Source organism: Lissotriton helveticus, chromosome 8, assembly GCF_964261635.1.
Source record: "Lissotriton helveticus chromosome 8, aLisHel1.1, whole genome shotgun sequence".
Classification (NCBI taxonomy): domain Eukaryota; kingdom Metazoa; phylum Chordata; class Amphibia; order Caudata; family Salamandridae; genus Lissotriton; species Lissotriton helveticus.
Window position 1 is genome coordinate 1,253,589,335 of NC_136069.1, and position 14,661 is coordinate 1,253,603,995.

General features: G+C 39.0%; 1 protein-coding gene across 1 annotated transcript in view; it reads right to left on the reverse strand.

Moving 5' to 3' along the window:
* Positions 1-14,661, reverse strand: part of LOC144773876 (gamma-aminobutyric acid receptor subunit gamma-3-like) — a 329,908-nt gene that overhangs the window by 116,110 nt on the left and 199,137 nt on the right. Inside the window, exon 2 of the mRNA XM_078658959.1 lies at positions 14,469-14,617. Within this exon, the coding sequence (XP_078515085.1) occupies positions 14,469-14,617 (149 nt within the window). The remainder of the gene's footprint in view (positions 1-14,468; positions 14,618-14,661) is intronic.

Sequence of the window (14,661 nt, forward strand, 5' to 3'; positions counted from 1 at the left end):
GTTTATCAGAGGAGGGACCAAAGCATTGGAGTTTGATAGGCAAACCTAATTCTGAAGTGTAAAGGAGGAACAACTCTTATATTCAGTTCTCGAAGGGTCTACCAACTACTCACTACAATAACCCTCACTGCAAATTCTCACAGACTCACCTGCCATCTCATCATGTTTTTCAGTTTACTTTGTAGACTGAAATGGCACCTGAATCTGCCATGCTTAATAATCCTGGAATACAGTTGGAAATCCATGCACATATACGTGCATCCGCAGACTTATGATTATTTTATGTAACCTCTGTCTCACATAGCAGGTTTTATTCAGGTCAGCTTGGTTACTTTTTATTTGTCTACCATATCCATCACCAAGATATTATGTACTACTATCATAGTCTAGGCAATAGAACGCGGTGCACAGTCTAAATATCGACTTTTTCATATCGACCTACAAAAATATCGAGTTGGAAATATCGAAGGTATAGAATGTCGAGGTCAAGAATACCGTTGGACAGAATATCGACTCTAAGGTAAGTAATATCAATTTTTTTATATCGATGTAAGTGATATCGAAGTTAGTAATATCGATATTTGTATTATTGTTATGTATTTTATTATGTATGTGTAATATGTTTTTGTTAAGTATTTTTTTTAAATTATATGTGTACTATTTTTATATATTGATAATGTTATTTTTAAGTAAATTTTATGTTTTAGTACCGGAGCAAGTTGTGGGTTTATAGGGGAATAGGGTGGGAAGTAATTTAAATATACTAAATTAATTATTCATTTTTAGGAATTATAAATTCATTTAAATAAATTTTTGTTTTTATTTCTGTAGCGGGTTGTGGGTTTATAGGGGAATTGGGTGGGAAGTAATTTAATTGTAAATAATTAATTATTTATATTTATTTATTGGCATGGATAATTATTTTATATATAATTAATTGTGAATTGGCAATTAATTATTTTAATTGATAATTATTTTTTTTAATTGAAAAATAATGTTTTTAATTGTTAATTAATTTTTGTAATTGGTAATTAATGTTTTAATTGGTAATTACATTTTTTAATTGGTAATTAATTTTTTAATTGGTAAATCATTTTTTTAATTGGCAATTATTATTTTAATTGGTAATTCATTTTTATTAGTTGGAAATTAGTTTTAATTAATTTGTAATCAATGTTTCATAAAAAGTAATATTTGGTATGCAAAATAATTGTATTGTTTAATAATTTTTAATTGTGAATTAATTTTAAATAATTATTTTTTGTAATGAAAAATATTTTACTATTTAATATTTATTTGGTGAGTAATATTTATTAATTAATATTTATTGGTATTTATTGTTGATTTATTGTTAATTAATTGTACATTTGTAATTGCTTTTAATAATTATGAATTGTTTTTGAATGATGTAGATTTTTAAAACAAATTAATTATTCCTTATTTTAAATACAAAAATTGTTTATACGTATGTTATATTCAAATTCCACACTATCTAACGTTTTCTTTACTTTCACTCCCTGGAGTTGGAATAGTAATTTTTACCCGTATGCTATCCAACGCTTTCCCTACTGTAGCACCCTCTGGAGTTGGAATAACATTTTTTACCCCTACGCTATCCAACGCTTTCCCTACTGTTACACCCTCTGGAGTTGGATTAGTAACTTTTACCCCTACGCTTTCCAACGCTTTCCCTAATGTTACACCTTCTGGAGTTGGAATAGTAATTTTTACCCCTAACCTATCCAATGCTTTCCCTACAGTTGCCTCCTCTGAAGTTGGAATAGTAATTTTTACCTCTACACTATCCAACGCTTTCCCTACTGTTACACCCTCTGGAGTTGGAATAATAGTTTTTACCCCTATGCTATCCAACTCTTTTCCTACTGTTACACCCTCTGGAGTTGGAATAGTAATTTTTTCCCTACGCTATCCAACGCTTTCCCTACTGTTGCCCCCTCTGGAGTTGGAATAATAATGTTTACCTCTACGCTATCCAATGCTTTCCCTACTGTTACATCCTCTGGAGTTGGAATACAATTTTTAACCCCTACGCTATCCAACGCTTTCCTTACTATTCCACCCTCTGGAGTTGGAATAGTAATTTTTACCCCTACGCTATCCAACGCTTTTCCTACTGTTACACCGACTGGAGTTGGAATAGTAATTTTTACCTCTATGCTATCCAACGCTTTCCCTACTGTAGCAACCTCTGGAGTTGGAATAGTAATTTTTACCCCTACGCTATCCAAAGCTTTCCCTACTGTAGCGCCCTCTGGAGTTGGAATAGTAATTTTTACTCCTACGCTATCCAACGTTTTCCCTACTGTAGCCCCCTCTGGAGTTGGAATAGTAATTTTTACCTCTACGCTATCCAACGTTTTCCCCACTGTTGCCCCCTCTGGAGTTCGAATAGTAATTTTAACCTCTATCCTATCCAACGCTTACCCTACTGTAGCACCCAATGTTATCATTACTGTAGTTTTTTGGGGACATTGAATAGCATTTTTATTTATTTAGCTATTTAATATTTTTATTATTATTTTTGATAATGTTGTATAATAATAATTTTAAAAATATTAAAAGTATATTTAATTTTTTTATTGTATTAAATACAATTATTTACTTATTATTTATGTTATTGTTTGATGTTTAGATGTATTTGTAATTTATACATTTTTTTATTAATTTGTGAGTTATTAAAATAATTATTAAAACGTATTATTAAGCAAGTATATAGTATATATTTTATGCAAAAGAGAAGGAGAGAACTCTGGGTAGTTCTCAAGTTTAGGTGGAAAGCAGCCCCTGTAAGAGCACTCTCAACACCAGCGACACTCTAGATCTGCTCACCTCAAATGTCTGTTTTTCTATCAAAGTTTTTAAGCATAGGATTAGCACAGTGCTATCCACGCCGAGATAGAAAATGACAAAGTCTTTAGCAATTTGCACAGCAAAGTTTTTAAGCATAGGCCTAGTACAGTGCTGTCCTTGACGAGCTGTAAAATTACAAAAGCCATTTATCACTCCAGGCACAATATTACTGCTTTGAATTAGTGAAATACCAACTCAAGCCAACCTGAAATAAGTAAAAGCAACCCCTGACACAGTGTTTCGCTCTAATTATAGCTCTTCAGAGAGATATAGCTTTGTCCAGACACAACACATAATTTATGCGTCACTCTATGCCTGAAAGGGTTTTGTTTTGAGTATATATTTTATGTATATGTTTAATTAATGTTATATTATTGTTTATGTATTATATATTTTTGTACTTGTAGATAGGATGTCGATATTCTTGCCTTCGATATTCCAGCGTCGATTTTTCAGTAGGTCGATATTTTGTCCGTCAATATTCTGTCAGTGATCCATTTGCAAGCCCAATGCATCTCCGGTGCATCACTTTTCTGATGCACCGGCGGAGCAAAGGGCTTGCCATATTTACAAGGCCACAAACAGTCACACAACATGACTTTTCATGGCCTTGTAAATATGGGCCTATAAATGTATCACTGTGTGTGCACCATAGGAATGGTGCACCGAGACGAAATATTTTTATTTCTCCTGTTTTTTTTCTCTTTCTAAGCGTGCTGCAAAAAGAAGAGAATCTAATTAATTATTGTTTTTGTGTAGGAAGGTGTCCCTTCCTGCACAAAAACATTCATCCCTGCAGCGCAGCCACCCTTGCAAAATTATGCAAGGGTGCCTGATCTGGCATATGGCAGCCAATTGTGAGCCAGCGCAGCAGAAAGCAGAGGGTTGTGTCGTATTGTTGGTAATACGACACATTTCTGTGCTTTTAAAATGACACAGCTCAGTGCAGCTAAATGGCTTGCGGTGCTGCGCTGCATCATTTTCTTGTGGATAAGGCCCAAAACTGTCTTAACTCCATGATGTAGCTCTGCTGTGCTGGGAATAGGTCTAGTTCTTCAACATACTAAGATGGGGTTGCCTTATAATTTGTAAAATGAAACAATTGCATTTGCATAAGGAACTATTTTAAGAGCAATTGAGTGGGTCATTTAGGAGCAGGAGAGAGGGCAATAAATGTGATTCTATTTTGAACCATTACTGCTGATTTTCTAGGGACAATGGTTTGAATCCTTAGAAAACAAAGAGGTTCTTTCCAAGTTAAGAGGAAATATTGGTTCCTTTTGTAATTCTTGCTACTGGCCATATCAGGATTCCAAATCCAGTGATTTTGACACAAACCTTGGTGTGATTTTCAGTTAGGAAACAGGCAAATAATGGGGAATTACTTTGGGAATCTGGTGCCTAATCCTGATACCTTTTTTAATTCCCCTTTTCTAAGGAAATACTCAGGGTATGACTTGAATCGGTTGATACTAAATTACAGATACCCACAATAGTGGTGATTGTGAGTGCACAATTAGGGGATGATTCTGATTTGGGAAAAAAAACGTCCATACGATTTGTAGCCGGAGCCCTCTCCGTACGAATCGTACCCGTCCGTCCGAGTCCCGTAGTACGATCCATAATCCGTGAATCCGTCCGAATCGTCGAGGTCCATACTTATTGCAAGGCTGAAAACGTGAACCGTACGACTCGTACACATGCCGTACGACTCGTACATATGACGCGATTCGTACGGTCCACGTCAGGTAAGGGCGAGTCGTACGGAAAAGCACACAAACACATACACACCGTACGGTCCATACACCCCATGATCGCAGGGGTACGGTGCATTGGGGTGTACGCACCGTACCCCATGTACGCTGGGTGTACGCACCGTACCCCATGTACGCTGGGTGTACGGTGCGTACACCCAGCGTACATGGGGTATGGTGCGTACCCCTGTGATCATGGGGTACGGTGCATACCCCTGCGATCATGGGGTACGGTGCATACCCCTGCGATCATGGGGGGTACGCACCGTACCCGGGGGGGGCGTTCCGTACCTGTTTCGGCACAAACTCTGCTTTTACGGCTGTTTTCAGCTCCCGTAGAAAAAAGGGTTGTACGGTGCATACCCGACACGTATCGTACTTGCTGGGTCGTAAAAACCAACTGCAAACCGTACAGATGTCGCGTGCCGAGGGAGATTCGGACAGGGATTTGATTTGTACGGTCTCTGTACGACTCGTACGGAGTACGGCTCCTGGTACGAATCGTACTTCGTCGTAAGTACGGGGGACGTTGCAGGGTACGATTCGTATGGGAAAAACGCTCCGAACGGCTATTCGGAGCGTTTTTTCCCGAATCGGAATCGGCCCCTTAGTAATGCAGGAATTCTCCATAACAGAAAATAAAGCCATAAAGGTGGAGCTACAAAAAACAGAAACCACTGTGGCCCTCATTGTGGCAGCAAGATAAACATCAAAGAGACTACGGAGAGGGGACAGGGTAAAACTGTAAGGGGTGCGGGAGCTAAGAGGTGTGTTCTCTGGAGAAAAGACTTCAGGTTCTTGTAGAAGTGTAGCTGGGGAGAGTATCTGTGGGATCCGAACTGGAATGTTGCACATAATCTCAGAGTGTAGAACAAGAAGGCTTGCTCTCTGATCTTGTGATCTGCTTCTTCTAGGACAAATATCACTGGCGAATCCACCTAATTTGGGGATCAATCTACAAATGTATTTCGGAGTATGTAAAACATATTCCTAAAGTACTCTTGTATGGACTCTTATGTTCCTGTTTAAATTGTCCCAAAAACATGTAAGATTAGAATAGAAAGGGAATATTCAAGGGATATTCAAGAACAATTAGTAAAAATAAAAAGGACTGTGACCTCTTTGCATCAGTGGCGAGTTTTGCCAAAAGTATTTCAGCCAACACAGCAGGAGCCCTTTTGATAAAAATAAATAATGCCAAGGTAGCATGATAGAATAGTCAAGATTTTTTCTGGAAAAAACCAAGTCATGAAAACTCTCAGATTATTTTCCCAGTAGTTGGATAAGATTTGTACGCATTTTATTCCTAGGAGTGCCATGGCACAACTGGCAAACCTGGCCTAAAAAAAAGTTAACAGGATTGACGTCAGAGGGGCAAACCTAAATAAGACAGTCCTCCCAATAATGGTATCACCAGAGATGATTTATCAAAATTGTTTTACTGATATCATCGCTGGAGTAAAAGCACCAAACTGCTTTGATGAGGAGATAAGTGACCTGCATAGGGACAGAGGCTATCTGCTGGAGGGAGCTCTGCAGCTGCAGAGATATGTCCGGGAAGGGGGCTTGGTAAACAAACTGGGCTTCAAAGAGTGTAGGACAGTAGGGAATGCCAGCCAGGCCTATCTCCTCTTCCTGTACTCCCCAGCCATTTGGGAGACCCATTAATGGGTTTGGCAGGAGGTCTGGAAAGGGAGTGTTAAGGAAAATGAGCCACACCAGTAGCTTGGCTTAGCTAGCTCTTACTCCTAAGGAGAGAAGTTCTCCATTTTTAATTTTAAAGTACAGTGCTTTGTGGGACAAGAAGATGCCACACTTTGGAGAAAGTTGTCGTACTTTTGGGTAGCCCCCTCAGAGGTGCAGCTTAACGGGTGGTGCTAGGGGTGTTATACCCTCTAATCAATTAATTTTCTGATAAACAGTTGCATATAGATGCTCTCAGTTTGGTATTGACCCATGTTAGTCAAATTTCACCAAGGATGTTTACATGCATGCAAACAAAAATTCACACACATTCTCTATGTTGACAGTCCTCAAAATATTGGTAATTATACAACATATTGAATTTTCTATTTTAGTACTTTTAGAAATCCACATTCCTTTCTTTATTAATTGCTCCTCTGGCTCCTCGCATGTACCCTTCTTGTCGTATAATATATGGAAAGATTATGTGCAATCCTGATTGCCAGAAAATCTGAATTCCCCCCCCAATCTTACTGATCAAGCTACAGCCCTATGCCCCCTGTACACCATTGGTCAGGGGTGCCCCCTACCTATTGCCCCAGAACATTGGTAAAATATGTGAGAGCTGCATGGCAACTCAGCTCTGCTGCTTGAAACTATAAGGAGAAGAAGGTCTGCCCTGCTAGAACCCTGGTCTGCACCCCAAAGCATTGCACTCCAAGGGACGGCTCCTGCTGCACACTGGGAACGACAACCCAGAGGACTTTGTCTTACTTTAAAAAGGATTAAGGAGGGGACTACCTGAAAGCACCAGGTTAACAGAGCTCACCTGCACATCTCCGCCAAGACATCCCCAGCCTCGAGTGCGTCCACTGTACTTTTAAGTATGTGGCCATGTGCATTGTGGGAATTGTAGTCCCAAACTTTGAACCCTCAGGGGGAACTTCAGGAAGAAGTTCCAGATGTTTGATGAAGTATAGAGCAACTTTTGGAAAACGCTCCATAAGGTGACCGACCCGTCGACGAAAGTCAAGCTGCCAGCATCGAACCACGACCACAGAAAGCTCCGGAGCTCAAGATTTCGGGGATTTTACCGAGGCCTCACGCTGAGCCAAGCTCCCATCATTAACTCAAAACACGGCCTGATGTGATGACGAGAGGAATACTCGAGAAAATGTTCTAAGTGCAAAGATAAAATTCTGACCATGGCTCCCCGCTGGGTGTATCCAACCAGGACTCCATCGCAGGTGACCTCAAACTTTGACGTTGTCCAGGTTAAGCATAACCAGATTTCCCAAGTTGGAGGTATATGTTTTTAAGCACTAGAACGTGTTTATTCTTTCAAAAATCATATCTCTGGTTCCCTAAATTATATTTGTGTAGTTTTGGTGTCATTTCAATCGTAAACATATTTCCAATGTTAATAAATTAGTTGTGGTTTTGTATTATGTGTTTTGTCTTACTTATTTAATGTATTGGTGTTTTTAAATGCTTTACACACTTGTCTCCTAAGTTAAGCCTTTCTGCTCGTTCCCAGATGCTAAGGGTTGAGTTATGGAATAAATTATTGGGCCCTTGTTTGGACCTTATATTGTATTAGTGGCCTTATTGTTACTGGTAGGTGCAAACCGACCCCTACTAATAATCCACCTCTCAACACATCGGTAAACTAAATATCTCTTTAACATAACATTGTCTGACTGTATCTTTTGATGTACTCAAGATGTAGAGTTAACCGATATGACATATACAATAACTCAAAAAGCATAACGGTGTTTACAGTTAGAGGGGAAAAAAATAAAGGGAAATTATGTAAAATGACTTTAACCCGTTCAATAGGAGTCAACTGTTGTATCCAGTAAGATGGATGTCTCTGGAAATCAACAAGGCACTAAGGCGACAGTTACAAAGTGAGATGTTTGTTAGGTTATGTACATTCAGGTGTAATGGAAGTAAATAGGAGTAGGACACCTACAAGCATATGGTTGTATAATGCTTGGAGGGGGGTTGCCTCACTCAAAGAACTAACTTCTGAGTTAGACAATTTAAGTGAGATTGCTAGTATTCAGTGGTGCCGTTCTTGAAGATGAATATGACAAGGGCTACACAGTGCGAGATAGGTGATGTGGTTGATTGATCTGTTGGGAGATTGCAGCAATAAAAATAATTGTGTGTGTCTTTAAGGACTTGTGATGACCAGGAATTTTCCCAAAAGATGTTGGCTCATCATCTCAACACTCCTGTGGATCACGTGAAGTTGTTCAGGGTAACGCTTTAATTCTGATGATGTTACAAGTTGTAGCTCAGAATATCACAAACAATACCATTGTCTGACACAAATAGTGTGACCTAAACATGGTCTACATTGGATGTAGATTTTCTATTATTAATTCCAATATGGTGACATTTTTGTAAAACTAAGGGGCATATTACCAACAACTATCGATAATTATCGCTATGTTGGTTTAGCGGCAACATTATTATCGCCGAGCTCCGCCGATTTTTATCGCTTAGGAGCCTTGCTTTTATCAAGGTTTATCTCCTAAGCGATAAAAATCGTCCGAAATGCATGAATATCGCTGTAAAGTCAGCAATATTCATGCATTACCGAGCAAATGCTCTTAGTCATGTAATCCACCTACCATTGGATTACATGGCTAAGAACAGCTCTGGGCAGGCGTTACCTTTTGGAGATAATCGCGCTTAGCGCGATTATTTCCAAAAGTTGGTAATAGGAGATAGAGATGTTAGCGACTGTTTCCAGTCGCTAACATCTCGGCACGCCCACTTTGCATGTCATTAGCGATAATTATCGCTGACATGCAAAGTGGGCACCTAAATGCCCGCTATCTCCCACTAGCTGTCGCTAACTGGTGTTAGCGACAGCTAGGTAATAGGGCGATACAATTATCGCCGCATTAGCGGGAAAAAGTCCCGCTAATGCGGCGATAATGGCCCTTGGTGATATGCCCCCAGATTCAGGACATTATATTTTTCGCAGACGATATTTAGACCACAATATTCTGGACTATACCGATGTTGAGCAAGTCTTGATGTCGTGCAAGTCTTTGAAAACAGCTCATAGTAATTCCAAGAACTGTGCATTTCTATGCATTGTATGCACAAAGAAGGCATCAAGCGCATTTTTGTATGAACCTATGATTATATTTTATGTTATGCCATCTCTATGCACTGATAATCGCTTTGATGAAAAAAGTTTCGACTTACAACCCTTGTTCACGAAAATATTCCTCAATAAGTGCCTTCACAAAATCAATCATTTTTCATTCCCCTTCTCCTATAGTTCTGTTCTTTGTTGAATAAATCATACAGTATTTTGCATCTTTTAAATTAAAAAGTATGTGCTCCCTTTAGAACTAGGAGTTTCTGTTCACAACCATTCAAGATTACTAATATATTGCAAATAACATATGAATCATTGGTGGTAGCAGGAGTGACGAATTCTATTTCTCACTCGGAGATAATAATTCTTTGACGTGACCGAGCTTCAGTACAATCCTTGGGCACATTTTCTTTCAGCCATTCAGATCATGAAAGCACTTTAGAGCAGAGGAGATGAGTTGTTGGGAACTAATGAATCTTGTGCATCTAAACGTGGATAGAGAGGTGGGGAGCAAGAGTCTACTTCTGAAAACAGGACAGTAAGGCTATTACAACGTCATCATGAAGCTGAGGGTGTTAATTCACCAGATGAAGGAACATAAACAGCCTGAAACCACAGGAAGTCGACAATAGACATGTAGTTGAAAGCCTTTGCTTCTATTTGTCACAGAACACTTTTTTAGAACAGAAGCCGACTCCTCCTAACAGGATGGGCACATCAATGGGCTTTCTGCACATGATTTTGGAATAAAAGTGGATGTATTAAATGTGAGGCCTCAGTAATCTATCTCACCTGTGCATGAAATGAAATGAAATGAAATGAAAAATTGCATTTGTATAGCGCATAACTGCCCTGAGGCCTCGCAGCGCTTTCATGCAGGTTCACACCATTTTCTCTGTGTGCCTAATCTCCATTTTGAAATCCACGAAACTCTTCAAATAAATAAAGAAATATGTGATTCTAATGTTGTCCTCAGAATTTTCAAAATATGCCTTATTAACACATTGGGCTACTCACCCTGTTGTCATCAGTTCTCTTTTTTACGTCTGAATTGACTGTGCTACTAGCAAATAGACGTTTTAGTTCCTATTAGAGTAGATATTTTTTTTTCTTGCCTTACATGCGAGTTACAGCTGAGTATGGAAGCCTAATTAACAAAGCATTTTCTATGAGTAGATTCCAGAAGTAAAGCATACTCACTGAAAGAGACAATCAGTACTTTTTTTTAATCAGAAATGTATGAATACATACTCGTAAATCTCGACCTTTTCACAGGTAACGCTTTGTGAACCAGGCCTAGATATTTAGATGTGACACATGTCTAATAGTAAAGCTTTGTGAACCAGGCCCAATGTGTGAAGAATTAAAACATACACAGCTGCTTTACCAAACTCAGTTCATCTGCACACATATGAATACAACAATATTTTTTCATTTTGCTTTTCAGGCTGCTTGCTGAGCCAAATGCGTAACCACCTCGAAATGGTAATAGATTAGAAGGAAACGTCACTCTAAAACATTGTGTACTAGCTCGCCCACTTTTGCAAACATGAAGAAATTTAAGGTCAGGTGTAATAATGCCTTTTTTTAGGTGAAAAACGGTCTGGTTCTGTGAATCGGGCAGTTTGCAATCGGAAAAAGGCATTTTTATATGTACCAAACACTTTGTTGTGATTGGGTAACCTATTACGGAATCGCAAAATGGGTTTGCGATTCAGTATTAGGAAGAGGCGTGTTTAGGGTATCCCTTTTTAATAGCAACTCGCAGTGGTATGTGTGAATGTTTTGTGACCAAAATGCAGTCGCAAAACATTTGCATTTTGCCGTCTACTTCATATAGGTGGTAACCCATTCGCAAATGGGAAGGTTCTAAAATGTTTTTAAAGAGCAGGCAGTGGTCCCACGGACCCTTACCTACTCTTGAAAAATAAAAAGAAAACTTTTCAAGTTTTTTTTAAACACATCCCATTTTCCTTCAAGGAAAAATGGCTGCATTTAAAGAAAATAATTGCTTTATTTAAAAGCAATCATAGACATGGCGGCTGCTAACCCCAGCAGGCCACCATCCCTGTGATTTTAGCGATTCTCATTAGGTCGCAAATTGTGACCTACCTCATGAATATTAATGATGTATGTTAATTTGCAACCCACTGGGAATCACAAACATTGTAAAACCCACTGTAGTACATGGCTGTTTGCGATTACCTAACAGAGAATTGCAAACATTTGCTATTGGGTAATTGCAAACACAAATTTATGTACATCTGACCCTTAATTTGTAAGCATTACCGCGATTTGGTATTGGCTGGAACACAAGTGTTGTGACAGTTGACGCTATTTGAAAAGCAGTGTAACTAGGCCAGTAAGTTTTACAATTTTAAATAGTCTGACCGTGACAAAAGTATAGCAAGCGAAATTGCAGAATAGCACGAATTTCACTACTCATGATAAAACGATATGAGGATGGGCTGTAATCCTGTCTGGTAATGTGCTATTCAGAATATCTGGTCATTTTCCATTCCAGAACTGAGCAAAGAACAAATTAAATTACTTGATCTACTTTATTGACAAAAAACAGGATAAAATCATTCAAAGTGGCAGTAGAATGTAGCAGAGAATTTTTGCTCAATAATGCAGTGCGTTATCTCGTTTACATTCGGGAGATATGAAAAATTCATATTGTTTGCAAATAGCACGCTAGCAGCAAAACATTATGTTTGCCATCTGTGCTCATACAATTCTATTTGAAAAATAGAATCTTTACACATAGGTCCTGATGAAGAGTAAACCGATAATTATTGCATCCGATAAAAATGTGACACTGAGGCCCGAATTTAATAGGACCTGTAGATTTTGGTGCAGTATGCACCAAAATCCTCATGTCATTCCCCAAAAACGTAGTAATAGGTAATAATTATCTCATCCGATAAATTCCGAATGGTTCACATGCAGATTTTGGCAATTAGGGCGCCAAAATCCACATCTATATGTATTCACTGGATATTTTCTCCAGGAAATATGCCGTAGGTTTCACCAGTAAAAGATTTGTGAGGCATTGGTAACAACCACAAAACTCACAGGGTATATTTACAAGGGGATTGCGCCACCAGAACATTACTTTTGCTGATGTCCTGGTGGCACACTGTCCTGCTTCATATTTACGAAGTGCTGTTGTGCCACTATTTGTAGCTTAAAGCTGCCTTGTAAATATGGCACTCTTTCACACAGTTTCTGCGTGAAAGGGGTTTGCAAAGTGTGCTGCTGTGGGCGTTCCACCCCAAAACACATTGATTTTTCACGCTGTCCCAGATTTACAAGGTTGTGTAACTGAGGCAGCACCCAAAACACCATTAAAAAGCAGGTATTAGAGTGGTGCAATGGGGAGAAATACTTTTATTTCTCCTTGTTTTTGCTTTTTCTAGGTGTGCTGCATTCTGCAGCACACATAGAAATAGCAAAACACCATTAATGATGGTTCATGTGCAGGAAGGGACACCTTTCTTCACACAAACAATCATCCCTGCAACACAGGCACCTTTGCACTATTGTGTAAGGGTGTCTATGTTGGCGCTAGGCAGCTATTTAGCGCACCAGTGCTTGGGGAAATGCCGGGATGCACTGTATCCTTGTAAATACAATGTATCCCTCTGTTTTTTTAAATTGTGCAGTGCTGTGCTGCAAAATTTGGTGCAGCACCACGGTGAACCATTTCCTTGGAAATATGCTGCATAATTCCGCTTTGTAAAAGGATCGAAGAAGAACTGGCCACCTGTAATCAGGGCGGAAAAGTACAGTCTTTATCAGGCTTAGTAAACATCGCAACACTTGTATTTGCAAATTCTATGCTCACAGATTCAATCTAACATGCCACTCCTAATGAGACCCAAAGACCCTTATTTATTGTTTGGCAGATGCAGGACTTCCACCAAAAAGTGGCAGATGTCCAGTCCGTCGTATTATGCATATGTTTGTCAATAGCAGTGTAAATACTTAGAGGGAACATCTGTTACTTTTAGCCTGATGCCCTGGGCCACACAACTCTAAATAAAGCCATTTATCCTTGCAACAGACATTGGGCAAGATGTACAACCATACCAATTTGTTAGTCACAAATTGCGTTGTTTTGCGACTCGCAAATTGAAATGTACAACAGTGTCTCAGACACTGTTTGCGATTCCTATGGGGTCGCAAATTGTATGCCTCATTAATATTCATGAGGCAGGAGCAATTTGCAACCCCATTAGGAATGGCAAGCACTCCCATGGATGGTAGCCTGCTGGGGTCAGCAGACCACCATGTCTGTGACTGCTTTTTCAAATAAAGCATTTTTTTTTAAATGCAGCCAATTTTCCTTACAGGAAAATGGGATGCATTTAAAAAAGAAAAAAGAAACATTTCTTAAATTTTTTGAGGGCAGGCAGTGAGCCCTGGGACCACAGCATGCTCTTAAAAAATATTTTTGCATCCATTCACAAAGGGGAATCTGTGAGTGGCTTACCACCTACTTGAAGTAGCTGGTAAACTGAGAGGGTTTTGTGGCCGCAAATGTGGTTGCAAAACAATGGTACATTCCATTGTGACTAGCTATTAGGAAGGGACGCCCCCTTCCTAATAACGAGAGTCGCAAACGCTATTTTGCGAGTCACCGACTGGCAAAATTGCGTTTGTACATGCCAGGACTATTTTTTGTGATCACAAACGGGCCGATTTCTCGTTTGCGACTGCAAAAAACAGTCGTACATCTGGCCCTTCATCTCTTCTTTTTTTAGCAATTTTTTTTTTTAAATGTGCAATTATTTATACAATCAATCTTAAAAAATAGAATATTGTTCCGTTATGTAAGCAAATGCATTATGACTTCCGCTGTAAACAGTTCTTTATCCATGTACATGAGGATTATGCCTTCCGCTGCACACATACATGGTTAGGTATATACTCAGTATGTCTAGAAATTATCTCTCGATATCAATCTTCCTGTATTTTTCACCATCAGCGACGTGGTCTGAGTTTGTCAAACAATACACACAAGAACTCACTTCCAATGTCAGGCCGCAGCTTTTTGTCATATTCCCTCATCAGCTTGTTTAGAATTAAGGTTGCGTCTGTGTCTTGAGTTTTTGGGGCCAGCACCCATTTTTGGTTAAACGCAAAATCTTCATATTCATCATCCTCGATTTTTCTTGAGCTGCAATGAAAAAATACATTGATGCCCAGTTATTTTGTGCACTC